An 11,673-nucleotide genomic window follows, 5' to 3' on the forward strand; every position below is an offset into this window, starting at 1 on the left:
CAGTAGATTACTGTCACGCCTCAGGAAAATCTCCTGTTTTCTCCCACTGAACACAGCTTCCAGTAAATTCTTTATTTACTAGTTTGACAGGCATAAAAGACAAAAACCCTTTGTTTAATCTTCTGTTTGAGAAACTTTGCACTTTTTTTCTGTTCAGAACATGTAGAAACAACTGTTCTTTGGTTTAGCTCTTTGCTGCTCTTCTTACAGCATCATCCACTGCTCTGTTATCGTTAACACTCAGAAGCTGACATTTATACAAATGCATTTTTATTGTTTTAACAGAACCAAAGAAAGGTTGAAAACATTAGGCTATACAATACATTTTGGTTTATAAACAAAGTTTTATAGTGGTAAAACATTTCTAAGTGACATTCACGGTCTTATTCAAATTTCTGCTGCACTTCAGGTCCAAAGACCAATAGTGTTCAAAAATGCAGTAATTGCATAAGGTGGACAAGTATCTCGGCTTCTATGAACAGTTCGAGAACTTAGACCAAACATTCTGGAAGAATATCAAAGGCAACCATGATTCATAACTCTCCTGCAAACATTCCTCATTAAACAAAAAGTGATCTTTGGCATAAACAATTATGTATTAAAGGCATTAGTAATATTGCATTAATATCATTCAAGCAACTAAACAGTGATGCTAAAATAATAATAATAAAAAAAAATACCTCACAGAGAAGCCTGGATGGGGGAGCAGGATGAGGGGATGTGAGAAGCATTGAAAAGCAATACAGGAAGACTATTTAGAAAATCCCTTTAAAATAATCCCTACTTATTCAGTGTTATTTACTATTAAATAGAAATTACTACATTAAAATTATGTTAAAAGACCTGGTATAAACCAATCAAATGCATCCAGGTTAAGGCTCTGGCACCCCTTCCTTCTTCTTCCTGTTGCAGGTAACTGCAGGAAGAGAGTACTCAGGAAAGATCCTAAGTACCACATATTTCACCCAGACACAAGGAGCAAATTCAAGACGAACACACGCCTTCTCTTGCTGAGGTCAGTTTGAGGCAGTTGTATTATCAACAGTTTAACTTCCCTTTTTAGATAACAGTGCAATGAAGGGGGTGGAAGGGAGAAGGTCCAAGTGTAGAGTAACTGTTGCAGGCAGGTAGAGGACGGCTGACTGTGCTGTGTCTCTTCCTTTGAGCTGTTAAGACTGAGAAGTTTTTCCACAAGGACACTTCTGTTCAAGGTGGTTTGATCGTGCAACAATTCTCAGCAAATTAAGAGGGTATTATGAGGTCAGTGCTGATTTGGGCAAAAGTCTGCAAGTGTTCCTTGCAAATGCAGAAACTCATTCTCAAACAAGTTTTCCTTTCTATGGGGCAATTAAATGAATGTATATGAATATATATATATATATATATATATGAAGGCATATTCAATTATGGAAGGATAAAACATCATAAATCTATTTTAGTAAGGGGAGGGAATTTGAAGGGTTTTACTGTTGTCATTTTGTTTGGGATTTTTTTTAAAGATACAGGAACAATTGTTCAATTCACTATTACTAGAACTTGAAAAAGAGATTTTGAGACTCGAAACTCCACAAGCAGTAAAAATAATGAGGTATGTGCTGCATTAGGAACCATCATTTGCTGGTAGCCACCAGACTACCTAAAGAGGGTTTCATGTCCCTGCAGAGCTCAGGTTTCAAAAAGCTTATGCATTGTTGGAAACGAGCAGTGAAGCCAAAGGTATTTTTTAACTGAGTATCTTTATCTTTTAATTTCCACCTGGAGCAGCTGGAATCACATCAGATGGAGGGAAGAGGGAAATAAGAATTATTGCATGTGCTCATTTGGTTTTCAGAAAGAAAAGAGCCAACATGTGGCATCTTCTGGTCCTGGACATGCAGCTAGGTTAAGAGAACCAGGATTTTTCAGCTCAATACATTGCTGAATTGAGCAAGGAAAGAGTTCCATGATTTAAGGTCTCCAGCCATAAGGCTCAAGCTGTCAACAGTGTGGCACTAACATTCTCTGCAAAACCTTTCAGTACAGTATGAGAGTTCTGGAATGCCTACCTACAGGGTGACAGGAGAGGGACAGAGACAGCTCCAGCTTCTGTAAAAGTACTGTTGCCAGGTAAGAATCAAAAGCAAAAAAAAAAAATAGCATTTCAGACATGGAGTTTTAATCCTCAGTTTACAACTGTTCGACTGCCCCACCTTCCCCCTTTTAATTAAAAACCCCACACCTTCCATCATTTCTGCATGGTTTTAGAACAGCCAGTTAAAATCCTGTTGAAAAGTTGAATGTTTCTGTATCAATGATTGTCCCTAAAAAACTGCCAAGTAACCAAGTGTCCTAAACTCTCAAGACAAGCTTAAGTGAGGTCCATGTTTTATATCATCACATGGAAACTACTGGAATATACAGTGCGTAAATGAAATGTGCTTCTGGGAGTACAGAGTTCACTAATAGAATCTTGAAAAAAAATTAAATTATAAGAACTGTCTACTGTTGGCAGCAAATTAGAGGTGTTGGATATCAAATGTGTTCCAAAGACATTTGAAATGCATTATCTTATAACTCATACCCTTAGAATGGGGCATTAGCATAAGCTAATCTTAAGATCATGTATACAGCACCTTCTGCTGTTAATATAACTCTTCTGAAGTTTCCAAAAAAAGGCATTTTATGTTACAGAAAACAATACTAATGTGGCAAGTATTTACTGATACCATGGGGTCTTTCTGACCCAGCGAAGAGTGAATCCAGCATCTGTTCTTATCTTAATGGATGCTGCTTCAGCTTCTCTCACAGTTTCCTTCACAGACTGCATGAGATTCTGGGCATTATGAACCAACATCTCAGTTGCCTGTCAAGAAAAAGAAGAATTTCCAACATATCAGTAAATACCATGATTAGGACAGTAGCATGTAAAACACTTTGTGCACAAAGACTCCCAGTACAAATATATTAAGTCTGCTAATTGCTGAGTTAAACTATGAAAATATAAGTAAAGTAACTGTCTCTGGAAGCCAGCAAGTGTTATCCTCATTAAAACAAAACTTTCCTCTTCCTCACCATATATTTGTGCAAAATCTGAATAAAAGCTTAATGTCACTAAGTAGAATAAACTCTCTCAGAAGCCAAAGCTGCGGCATTTCTCCTGAAAAGATGAATTTGAAGGTAACTGAGCTGCAGACTCGAGATGATATTGGAAAATAAACGTTTCCCCTAGAATCCACCTGAGGGCGCCCCTGCCCCTCCCAGGTCCAGCCTGCGGCGTCTTGTGGCGCCGAGTATTTCCCTCAGCTTTTTACCAGCAAAGCAAGAGATTAACAAGTTGTTCATCGCAAAACTGGAACCCGAGTAGCTTTTTGTCTCGTTCCTCTATTAAACTTTGAGCGTTTGAGCCAGAAAAGAAGGTGCTGTACAAAAGTTATCTTCCCTAAACAAGTGAGGTAAGCTTCAAGATCAAGTTCCCAGAACACATCTGATAGAACAGGTTGTACATGTGTCCCCATAAAAGTGATCAACAATTCCATGCTACCATCAGTCTTTACACCTCTTACCTGTTCTGACTCTTCATCACTGATATTAGTTCTGCCCAGCATGGTAGCTTTGACAGTGGAGAGAATTTTCAGCTGTGTACTGATGGTTGGGATTCGCTCACAGACCTAGTAGGAATAAAAACCACTTCACATTGTAAATTGAACCAATACATTATGCATCCATTTTTTTCAGATAAACTTTTTTATTTTCTTTTACTAGTAGAAAATGAATGGGCATAGAGGTGATCCTATAACCTTTAAGACTATCTGATAAATATTGGTAGGATATTTGAATCTTATTTTACTTGCTTTGGGAATATTTGGGACAGAGCCAACATTTTTCTGTTCTTCCATATACTCCTCAAAGGTCTGCTTGGTTAGGAATAGTATGATGTGTATTTGGCTGAGATTGACAAAACTTAGAAGTGTTGCATTTCTGGTACTATTCTTTGATGCAAAGGAATGAGTGAATGAAATACAAAACAATGCAGACCTAGGACAGATCAGTATTTGTAGCACAGTGTTTTTTCAAAAGCTCTTTCGACATCAAATTATAGCTTTACAGAACATATATTCACATAAATATATATATAAATATATATATATTCACACACACATTCTCATGGGATCTAAAAGCACAGAACTTGACAAAACTCTACAAGCCAAGGGAAGATCCCCTTGATTTACTGGCATGACTCCTGTGCTCACCCCCCCAGAGAGGAACAGCAAAAGCAGCATTTGAGGCATTCCCAGTTCCCTCGTTACCTGCAGGAGGTTTGTCCTGATGCGCTTGTCCGTGCACTGCTTGGCCACCTCCTTGGCGAGCCGCGTGACCTCGTCCGACGCCTTGGCGATGTCCTTGGCGCACTGGATGAGGGCGCGCTTGTTGCCGCTGCCGCCTCTGACCAGGCGCGACATCTCGGCCATGAGCAGCGCCATGCGCTTCGCCGCCGCGATGATGTCGTTCCCCTGCACGGAACAACACGGTCACTGCTCCTGCCAGGACGCTGGCAAGCCACCGCTCAGCAGCAGTGAACGTTTGGGTAGGAACACTCTGAAGGAGTTAAGGATGGAAGAACCATTTGTGAACACAGAAGAGGTTTCTTCAAGGAACAGGGAAGATCTGTACTAAGTACATGTTTCTGACATTTTTTTTCTTAACACTCAGGAAAAAAGCTCACTTTGAAACTGAAAAAGAAGTTGTAAAGTGTTAGTTTGTCCATGGAATGAGTTACTGCTCTGCTGATTAGATTTTAAAATAAAGCATGTTATTAGCATTTGAAATTCCAGTCTTCCCCCCAAAAAAGACTTCTTTTAAAGTTAAAAAAAAAATGTGCTAAATAACCTGTTAAACCAGTTGTAGTCATAACAGTTGAGCATGAAATTTTCAGTGGCATCTGAAACTGAAGTTGTTAAAGCATCAGCTATGCTGCTAATAATGTTAAAGGATAAATGGAAGAGAATACAAAACTTTTGTCACCAGTAATGTGGAAATGAGATGCAACTTTTACTTTTTTGAAGTTACTCCTTGAAAATAAACCTTTTTTTGATACAATCTCTCCATTTAAAATAAAGCTTCCAGGAGAGAAGAACATGGTAGTTCAAAAGATAATCTAGTGATGTTTCTTAGAATGAAATCAAGATGGTTTTTGTACATCAAAAATTACAGTCACAGAAATACATCTGAGAAATATTTGAAATGTGAATTAATTGTGACCAAGGCAAACCCATTTCTTATACACTGTTCCAAAGAGAAACCTAGTGCAAGGGAAAGCAGACCTAGCTGATTGTTAGTAGTCTGTTAGTATATTTAGTATATTTATATTATTCCCTTTAGAAAGTTGTTAGTCAAAAGAGAACTCTTTGGTGCCTTGCAGCATTCCTATTGTGTGGATGAAATATTAGCGGAGTGAGTTTAAGTATTACCACACACTTTCCCTGGAATAATCCCACAGATGACGACCAATGAAGTTCAGAGCAAAGAGTACACAGTGAGAACCCAGCTGAGCCAAGGTCTCCTCTATGCTGTGCACACACTTTTGTGACTCACTAGGAGCAAGTTCAAGAACATATCCCAGGCATTTCACAGATACAGTGACACAAACAGCTGAACTATTCGTTACCGTGACCTATTAGCTAAACAGTTTGCTACTATAACCAGTTAGGATATAAATGACATAACACAAAGCTTTTCCATGTTTTCACGTAGAAGGATCAGTGTCTAACAAGTTATCCAAGCACCAGAATCTGAAAAGGACAAGAACATTTTTAAAGCCCTTTTTATTAAAATGGTTTAGTATAACTCTCTACATAAGTATACATACACACATACATATATGCACACGCCCCTAACTTTTGTTTATGGGACACCAACCTTATTTTTTGCAGCATGCTACGAAAAGTGCCCAGTCTTGCAAACATTTTGTGCTTAGACAGAAGACAGGCTACTCGTGAACGTCTGAACCTCATGTTAGATTTCCACTGGTTTCATATAGACAGGATCTCAATTCAGCAGCTAATAGCATTCAGTGCAGCTTCTTCAGAAACGAATTCTCTCAAGACCAGCATTTGCAATACAGCCCAGTGCAAGCCAGCAGTCAGGCAGTCTCTTCCATAAACACTGCCATACAAAGCCATTCCTTGTTGGAAGGGATGTTAATTGACGGCATCAATTGAGGCCAAGCACAACAGACACCTTAAATGACTTCTTGAATTCTGTATACTCTGCTGTATCCGGAAGTCATTAAGAAACCATTAACCATGGCTTCCCAGGTAGCCCACATGAACGGAAAAAGGAACCGAAGGGGCGGAAGACAATCCCTATTACAATTTGAAAACTGCCATAACAAAGAAGACCAGGCAGATGCAAAGGGAGAGGAAGTCTTTGAATATTAATAAGTGACCCCAATCAAGCTTCAATCCGGCACTGACAAACAGATCTAGCAAACTCGTGAAGCCACTCTCAGTCCTTAAAATGAAGTGCAGATACACTTATTCATTCAGGATGGTGGGGCCCAGCAGGGATCAAGAGTGATGCAAATGTGTCAGCGTTCCAAGTGGCCGGATGCACGCGGATCAGTCCCCGGGGACTCAGGAGTACCTTACTAGACCACTTGGTTGCTTCCCGATGTAGAGACTGAGCAGCAGCCAGAATGGGCTGGTTAACAGGCTGATTGGTTGGCATTAACAGCAGCTCAGGCTCGTAATCATCTTCAATGTCATAGGGGAGAGTGAATTCAGCATCTGCATCATCCTCCTCATCTATATCTACACCAGCCTCAGCCGCTTCATTAATCACAGTCACATCAGGCTTTGCAGGTGGCAGCAAGGGTGGAGAAACGGGACAGTTAGTACAAGAAGCAGAATTTGGTAGAAGAGCACAAACTGAGCAGTTTTAGTGACCAAAACATCCTCTTGGCCTCTCAGGATCTGAGAAGGCAGCTCTAGGATCAGGTCAAGGGGAGGAGGGGAAGGAATATAGCAGAAAGAAACAGTTCACCTGTTAACCAAAGTTATGAAAAATATTAAGAAGTTACAATTCAAATATGCAGCAGCATTTTCCATCTGAGCATTCAGCTCATACAGAGACTGACCCACAGAACAACATTTTACTACCAAGCCAACAATGAAATGAATGGATTTTCTGTCTCAATGGAAGCCATTCTGACTGCACAGGAGCAGGCACAGCAGCTGATGACTGTGTTATTTGTGCAGATACAAAGCTTTGTTTGGAAGCCCATTCATGTATGTGATAAGAGCAGATAGCAGGAGCACAGAAAAACCACTGACACTGCTGTAGAGTAACAAAAAGAGATGGGATGGGAGACGCTGTAGAAGCGAGTACTGAGGTACCACACAGAACATGTAAAAGAGCAACACCAGGTTGGAAAAAGAAGAGGTGATGCTGAATGCCATGAATACTGTGAATTACAGTTCTTAAAGAAGACTGAAATGGAATTAATTAAAAAGGAGGATTATGAAATATATGATATTGTTTTGCCACAATATGTTGTATCTGTTACCTTCAAAACAAAAAAAAAAAAGAGGGTTCAAGCAAATAAATTTTGTTAGAGAAGATCTCAAGGAAGAGGTAAGAGGTATAACAATACAGGCATTAATAAGACAGCAACATTTCAATACAGAAATAGTCTACAAGTTTAATAACTATTTGTTCAACTAAAGCCAAGTGTGATAAAAGTAAAGGTACCCTTACCAAAAACTCTGCATTTGCAACTGTGTTTTGCTTAAGATACAGCATTTTATAGAAAAAAACCCCATCTATGTCAACAACAACATACAGGAATTTTGGAAGTTGTAACACTTGTAAGGCCAAATCATCTCACCTTCAAAGGCAGCTTTTATTTAAGTCTTAATCTAATGAAAAGTATCCAAATATCCCTCATTTTCTGATTATCCAAATAAGGGGGAAGCTAAAGCAATAGACATTGTTCAGCTGGTGCTCCATGAGAAAAATGGAGTACATGAAAGCCCAGAAGCCACTCAGTGAAGAGGAGCTTTTGTAAAGAAGGAGAAAAATCAGATTTTCATTCTTACAAGAATGAACAATGTTACACCATTTTTCAAAGACTAAGTACTTGTTCACCCACCCCCCCACTTTCCTACAGGTAAAGTACCAGTAGACTAAAGTGATTCTGCAAAAAGGCAAAAGACAGTTGACACACAGTCTGTTGTGACTTCATATGAGCAAGACCTTATAGTTCTGTTTTTCCAGATCTAATCCATATTTCTCAGTAGCACTGTCCATCAATCTCTCTTCCAGCCAATCAGGTGAGTTCAGAGACTACAGAAGTGTTTTTAAAACAACTTCTCCCAACACATACTGTGAGAATAACTAAACTCCTACTGCTAAAGAAGAATTAGAAGGACAATTGCCAGGCTAACTTTCTTGGTCTCAAATTAAAGAAGCAGCAATGAACAGAGCGTTTTATAATGTAAAGTTTCTGAGCTTGGAGCTCTTTCATAATCAGCAAGGAGTTTTAAGGACTGGTGCTTGGCTTTGCACTATTTAATTTAGAATGCATATAGTGTATATATGGTAAAGGCATTTTATTACCTACTCTCTATTGTTACGTTACCAGTTCTGGGATTTCAACATCAAAACACTTTTAGGAAACTGAAATTAAGGCTTTTAGCCTTAAAATTACCTTCTGAGATCACTAATACATTCCAGTACTGTCCCTTTAGTAATATAAAAATGTGTTTGGGATATCTGGAAGTATGGGGAAAATAGAGCTTCTGATCTTGCATAAGAGACACCCAAACTGATTTGCAGAAACTTTTGTATTTTATCTGTACTTCCAAAACAGATGTTCCTTTAGCCCATAGCACTAAAGTTGATTCTGTAAGCTATTCAAGTCTGTCTCCTTACCACCTAATTTAGTGCAGAGAAAGGGTAAGATTTTAAAAGCCAAATTGTGACCCTTTAATTTACACTTGCAGAAGCCTAAATCTCTCAAGTTCTTACTCAGCACTCAGCTTCTGCCAGAGGAAAAATGTAGCTCTTGGGGAAGAGAAGGAGGAGATGAGAGAAAAGCAAAACAAAGCGATGTTAGCATTTACAAGACTGACAAATTCACACTTCTTCATCACAGCACTGAAATGGGAAGGAAATTCAGGATTTCAGCCTTAATAGGGAATGTGACTCACTCCAAAAAAGAATAAGACCAGGCCACCTATATGTGGTCATTCTTCCCATCATAAATGCATCACATTAACTGCAAAGTACCTTGCAGCTTCTTCCAGAATAAAGACAAACCAGCTCATGATCCCTGCAGCTGGTATCTGCAACATCCATACTGATTTTTCCATACAGACTTTTCAAAGTCACTTAAATATAGCAATCAGCTTGTCAGCCTGCACAGGCATAAGTATTAGTTACTCTCTAGGCAATACCAACACCAAGGATCACAAACAGCTTAGCATACAGGGCATATTTGTGTCCCCAGGGGTATGTTAATAAAGCATTCTAGCAATTCTAAGTGTTAGAACAGCTGACCCTAGTTCACTCTGAACTTGAGCAGTGCTTTTACTATTTAGTCTATGAAAGATACTGTCATAAGAAAAAACACTCTGATCCTGAAAATAAAAATAAAAGAGAATCCTTTTAGCACAAAACACTTACAACAACTTCTTACCTTGCTAGACCATTTCCGGGCTTCATCATGCAACTGTCTAGCAGCCATCATCATGGGTTGATTGATTGCTTCTCCTGCTTTTTGCTCTGGGAACTCTTCATCCTTTTCTTCAGGTGGTGGTGGTCTGGGCGGGGGGACCTCACCTTCTGGCAGCGGTGGTTTTGGAGGAGCGAGCTCGTCCGTCAGCTAGGGAAGGCAAACATCAGTGCAATGAAAGAGCAAAGATTGAGTAAAGGGTGGTGTCATGGCAAGACATGACTGTATGACCTCAGGTCTTTTTCCAGTTTTTCAAGTGCATCCTGTTAAAGAAAATACCACGTTTTAATCTTTCCTTTTGAATGCTGGACTGGTATTTTTTAGACTTGAGGCTACTTGTATGCATGGCCAGCCAGACAATACCTTTTATTTCTAATGAATAGTAATATACTTAAGTAATTTCAGTCCACACATCAATGACAACTGCGTATTTTATTACAAACTAGCTGCACTTACATGAAGGTGCTCAAGGTCAGGAGGAGGAGGAGGAAAATCTGGTTCCTGAGGCTGGAAGGCTTCTCTGACTTTGGCCACAGCTCCCAGAATTTTGTATCCAGAATCCAAGAAACGCTTCTGCAAACCTAAACAAAAATTTCATTACTAGTTTAACACCAACTTAATAGAATCGGTAATGTTTAGAATACTACCCCCAAAAATTACTTCTATAATGTACTGTGCCAAGTACACTTATATTTGTGTTTAAAAACTACCAAATTGTTTACAGTGGACTTGCATGAATTGAATTGAAATATTAGTGTCATCTGCAACATGCATAAAATAAAGCCTTGGCTGAGTAATAATCACTATCAATAGCCAAAGTAATTCCCTGAACAACTTTTAGAGTAAAAAAAAATTGTGTAATTTTTTTAATATAAAGTAATACTACTTAAAACTAGGAACAAATGCTTCTAATTAAGGATATGAAATGGCATATCATACTAGAATGCTTTTTCCTTGAATATGCTAAAGGCCTCTAATTGCATTTTAGAACAGCAGGATGCAGCAGTTAATGGTGTGAGCTTGATTTCATCATTCTGAGATGTAAGTGTACACAATATTTACATAAAAGGAGATATACAGCTGTATAAGAAAAAATGAGCACTACTTTACATCATCTCTCGTCAGTAAAAGGCACATTTTAAATTAGCTGACTGAATCCTTACCAGGATCAGAAATGTTGCCTGCCACAGCTTTAGCATCCATTACCATGGGTGATATAGTTTTGCTCAGCTCATCAGAGGCTGCTTTAACAGCCTCCCGAAATTTAGGGTCTTCTGAGTTTTCCACCTCCCGTTTTGCGACCAGCAGGATACGGTTTGCTCGTCTGGCAATGCTGGTGGCACCAGCTACCAGCATCTGAGGTTGCATGTTGGCCATTGCAACTTTACATTTATCCAGGTCCTTCTTAATAGCCTCTTCTGATGCATCCAACAGAGATTTAGTATCAATGGCTTCATCCACCAACCCTAGAATAAAAGTTAAACACATTAATATTCTAGTTTCATCTGTGGAAAGGGATATTTGGTATTCCAAAGATAGTTCAAAACCAGAAAAGTAAGTATTTTAAAACTGGGGTGTGAGAAGAGCAGAGAAGTGCATGGAAATCAGCTCAAATGTACTACTGCAGTTTAATTTCTGATTCTGTTGTACCTCTGCGACAGTAATCATGCTGAAGCTTGTTAATGACACCCCAAGCTCCTCCTCCTCCTCTACCATGGAATGTTGTTTCACTCAAGAACTGTCTTACATAGTATATGCAGCAGAGATTCTTTCTTCACACCAAATTTCTTTAAGCATATTCAGTACTTTCTGTGTTCTCCCATTCATTCCAAAGGAAATATCCTTCTGGCTGTGCTTTTTACATAGGGGTGATTCACAGTGACAAGGCAGTGAGATTTAAAATACCCAGGATTTAATTACTGGGATGAAGGAGGAGGTACTATACATTCAGCTGTTCAGCA

General features: G+C 39.0%; 1 protein-coding gene across 3 annotated transcripts in view; it reads right to left on the reverse strand.

Annotated features, from left to right (window-relative positions):
- Nucleotides 1–248: 248 nt before the first annotated feature.
- The window catches only part of VCL (vinculin), a 38,084-nt gene continuing 26,659 nt past the window's right edge, over nucleotides 249–11,673 (reverse strand). Inside the window, exons 15-21 of one of the 3 annotated variants that reach the window (XM_017746192.1) lie at nucleotides 10,876–11,178; nucleotides 10,169–10,293; nucleotides 9,677–9,862; nucleotides 6,622–6,831; nucleotides 4,287–4,490; nucleotides 3,543–3,647; nucleotides 249–2,842 (exon numbers count right to left, since the gene is read on the reverse strand). In XM_017746192.1, coding sequence (XP_017601681.1) covers nucleotides 2,696–2,842; nucleotides 3,543–3,647; nucleotides 4,287–4,490; nucleotides 6,622–6,831; nucleotides 9,677–9,862; nucleotides 10,169–10,293; nucleotides 10,876–11,178 — 1,280 coding nt within the window. In that variant the 3' untranslated portion in view covers nucleotides 249–2,695. Of the gene's footprint in view, nucleotides 2,843–3,542; nucleotides 3,648–4,286; nucleotides 4,491–5,007; nucleotides 5,769–6,621; nucleotides 6,832–9,676; nucleotides 9,863–10,168; nucleotides 10,294–10,875; nucleotides 11,179–11,673 lie in introns of those variants that run through there. The other 2 variants (XM_017746193.1, XM_017746194.1) reach the window with 2 other exon arrangements.

Source organism: Corvus brachyrhynchos, unplaced genomic scaffold (assembly GCF_000691975.1).
Source record: "Corvus brachyrhynchos isolate BGI_N302 unplaced genomic scaffold, ASM69197v1 scaffold279, whole genome shotgun sequence".
In the NCBI taxonomy this organism is placed as follows: Eukaryota; Metazoa; Chordata; class Aves; order Passeriformes; family Corvidae; genus Corvus; species Corvus brachyrhynchos.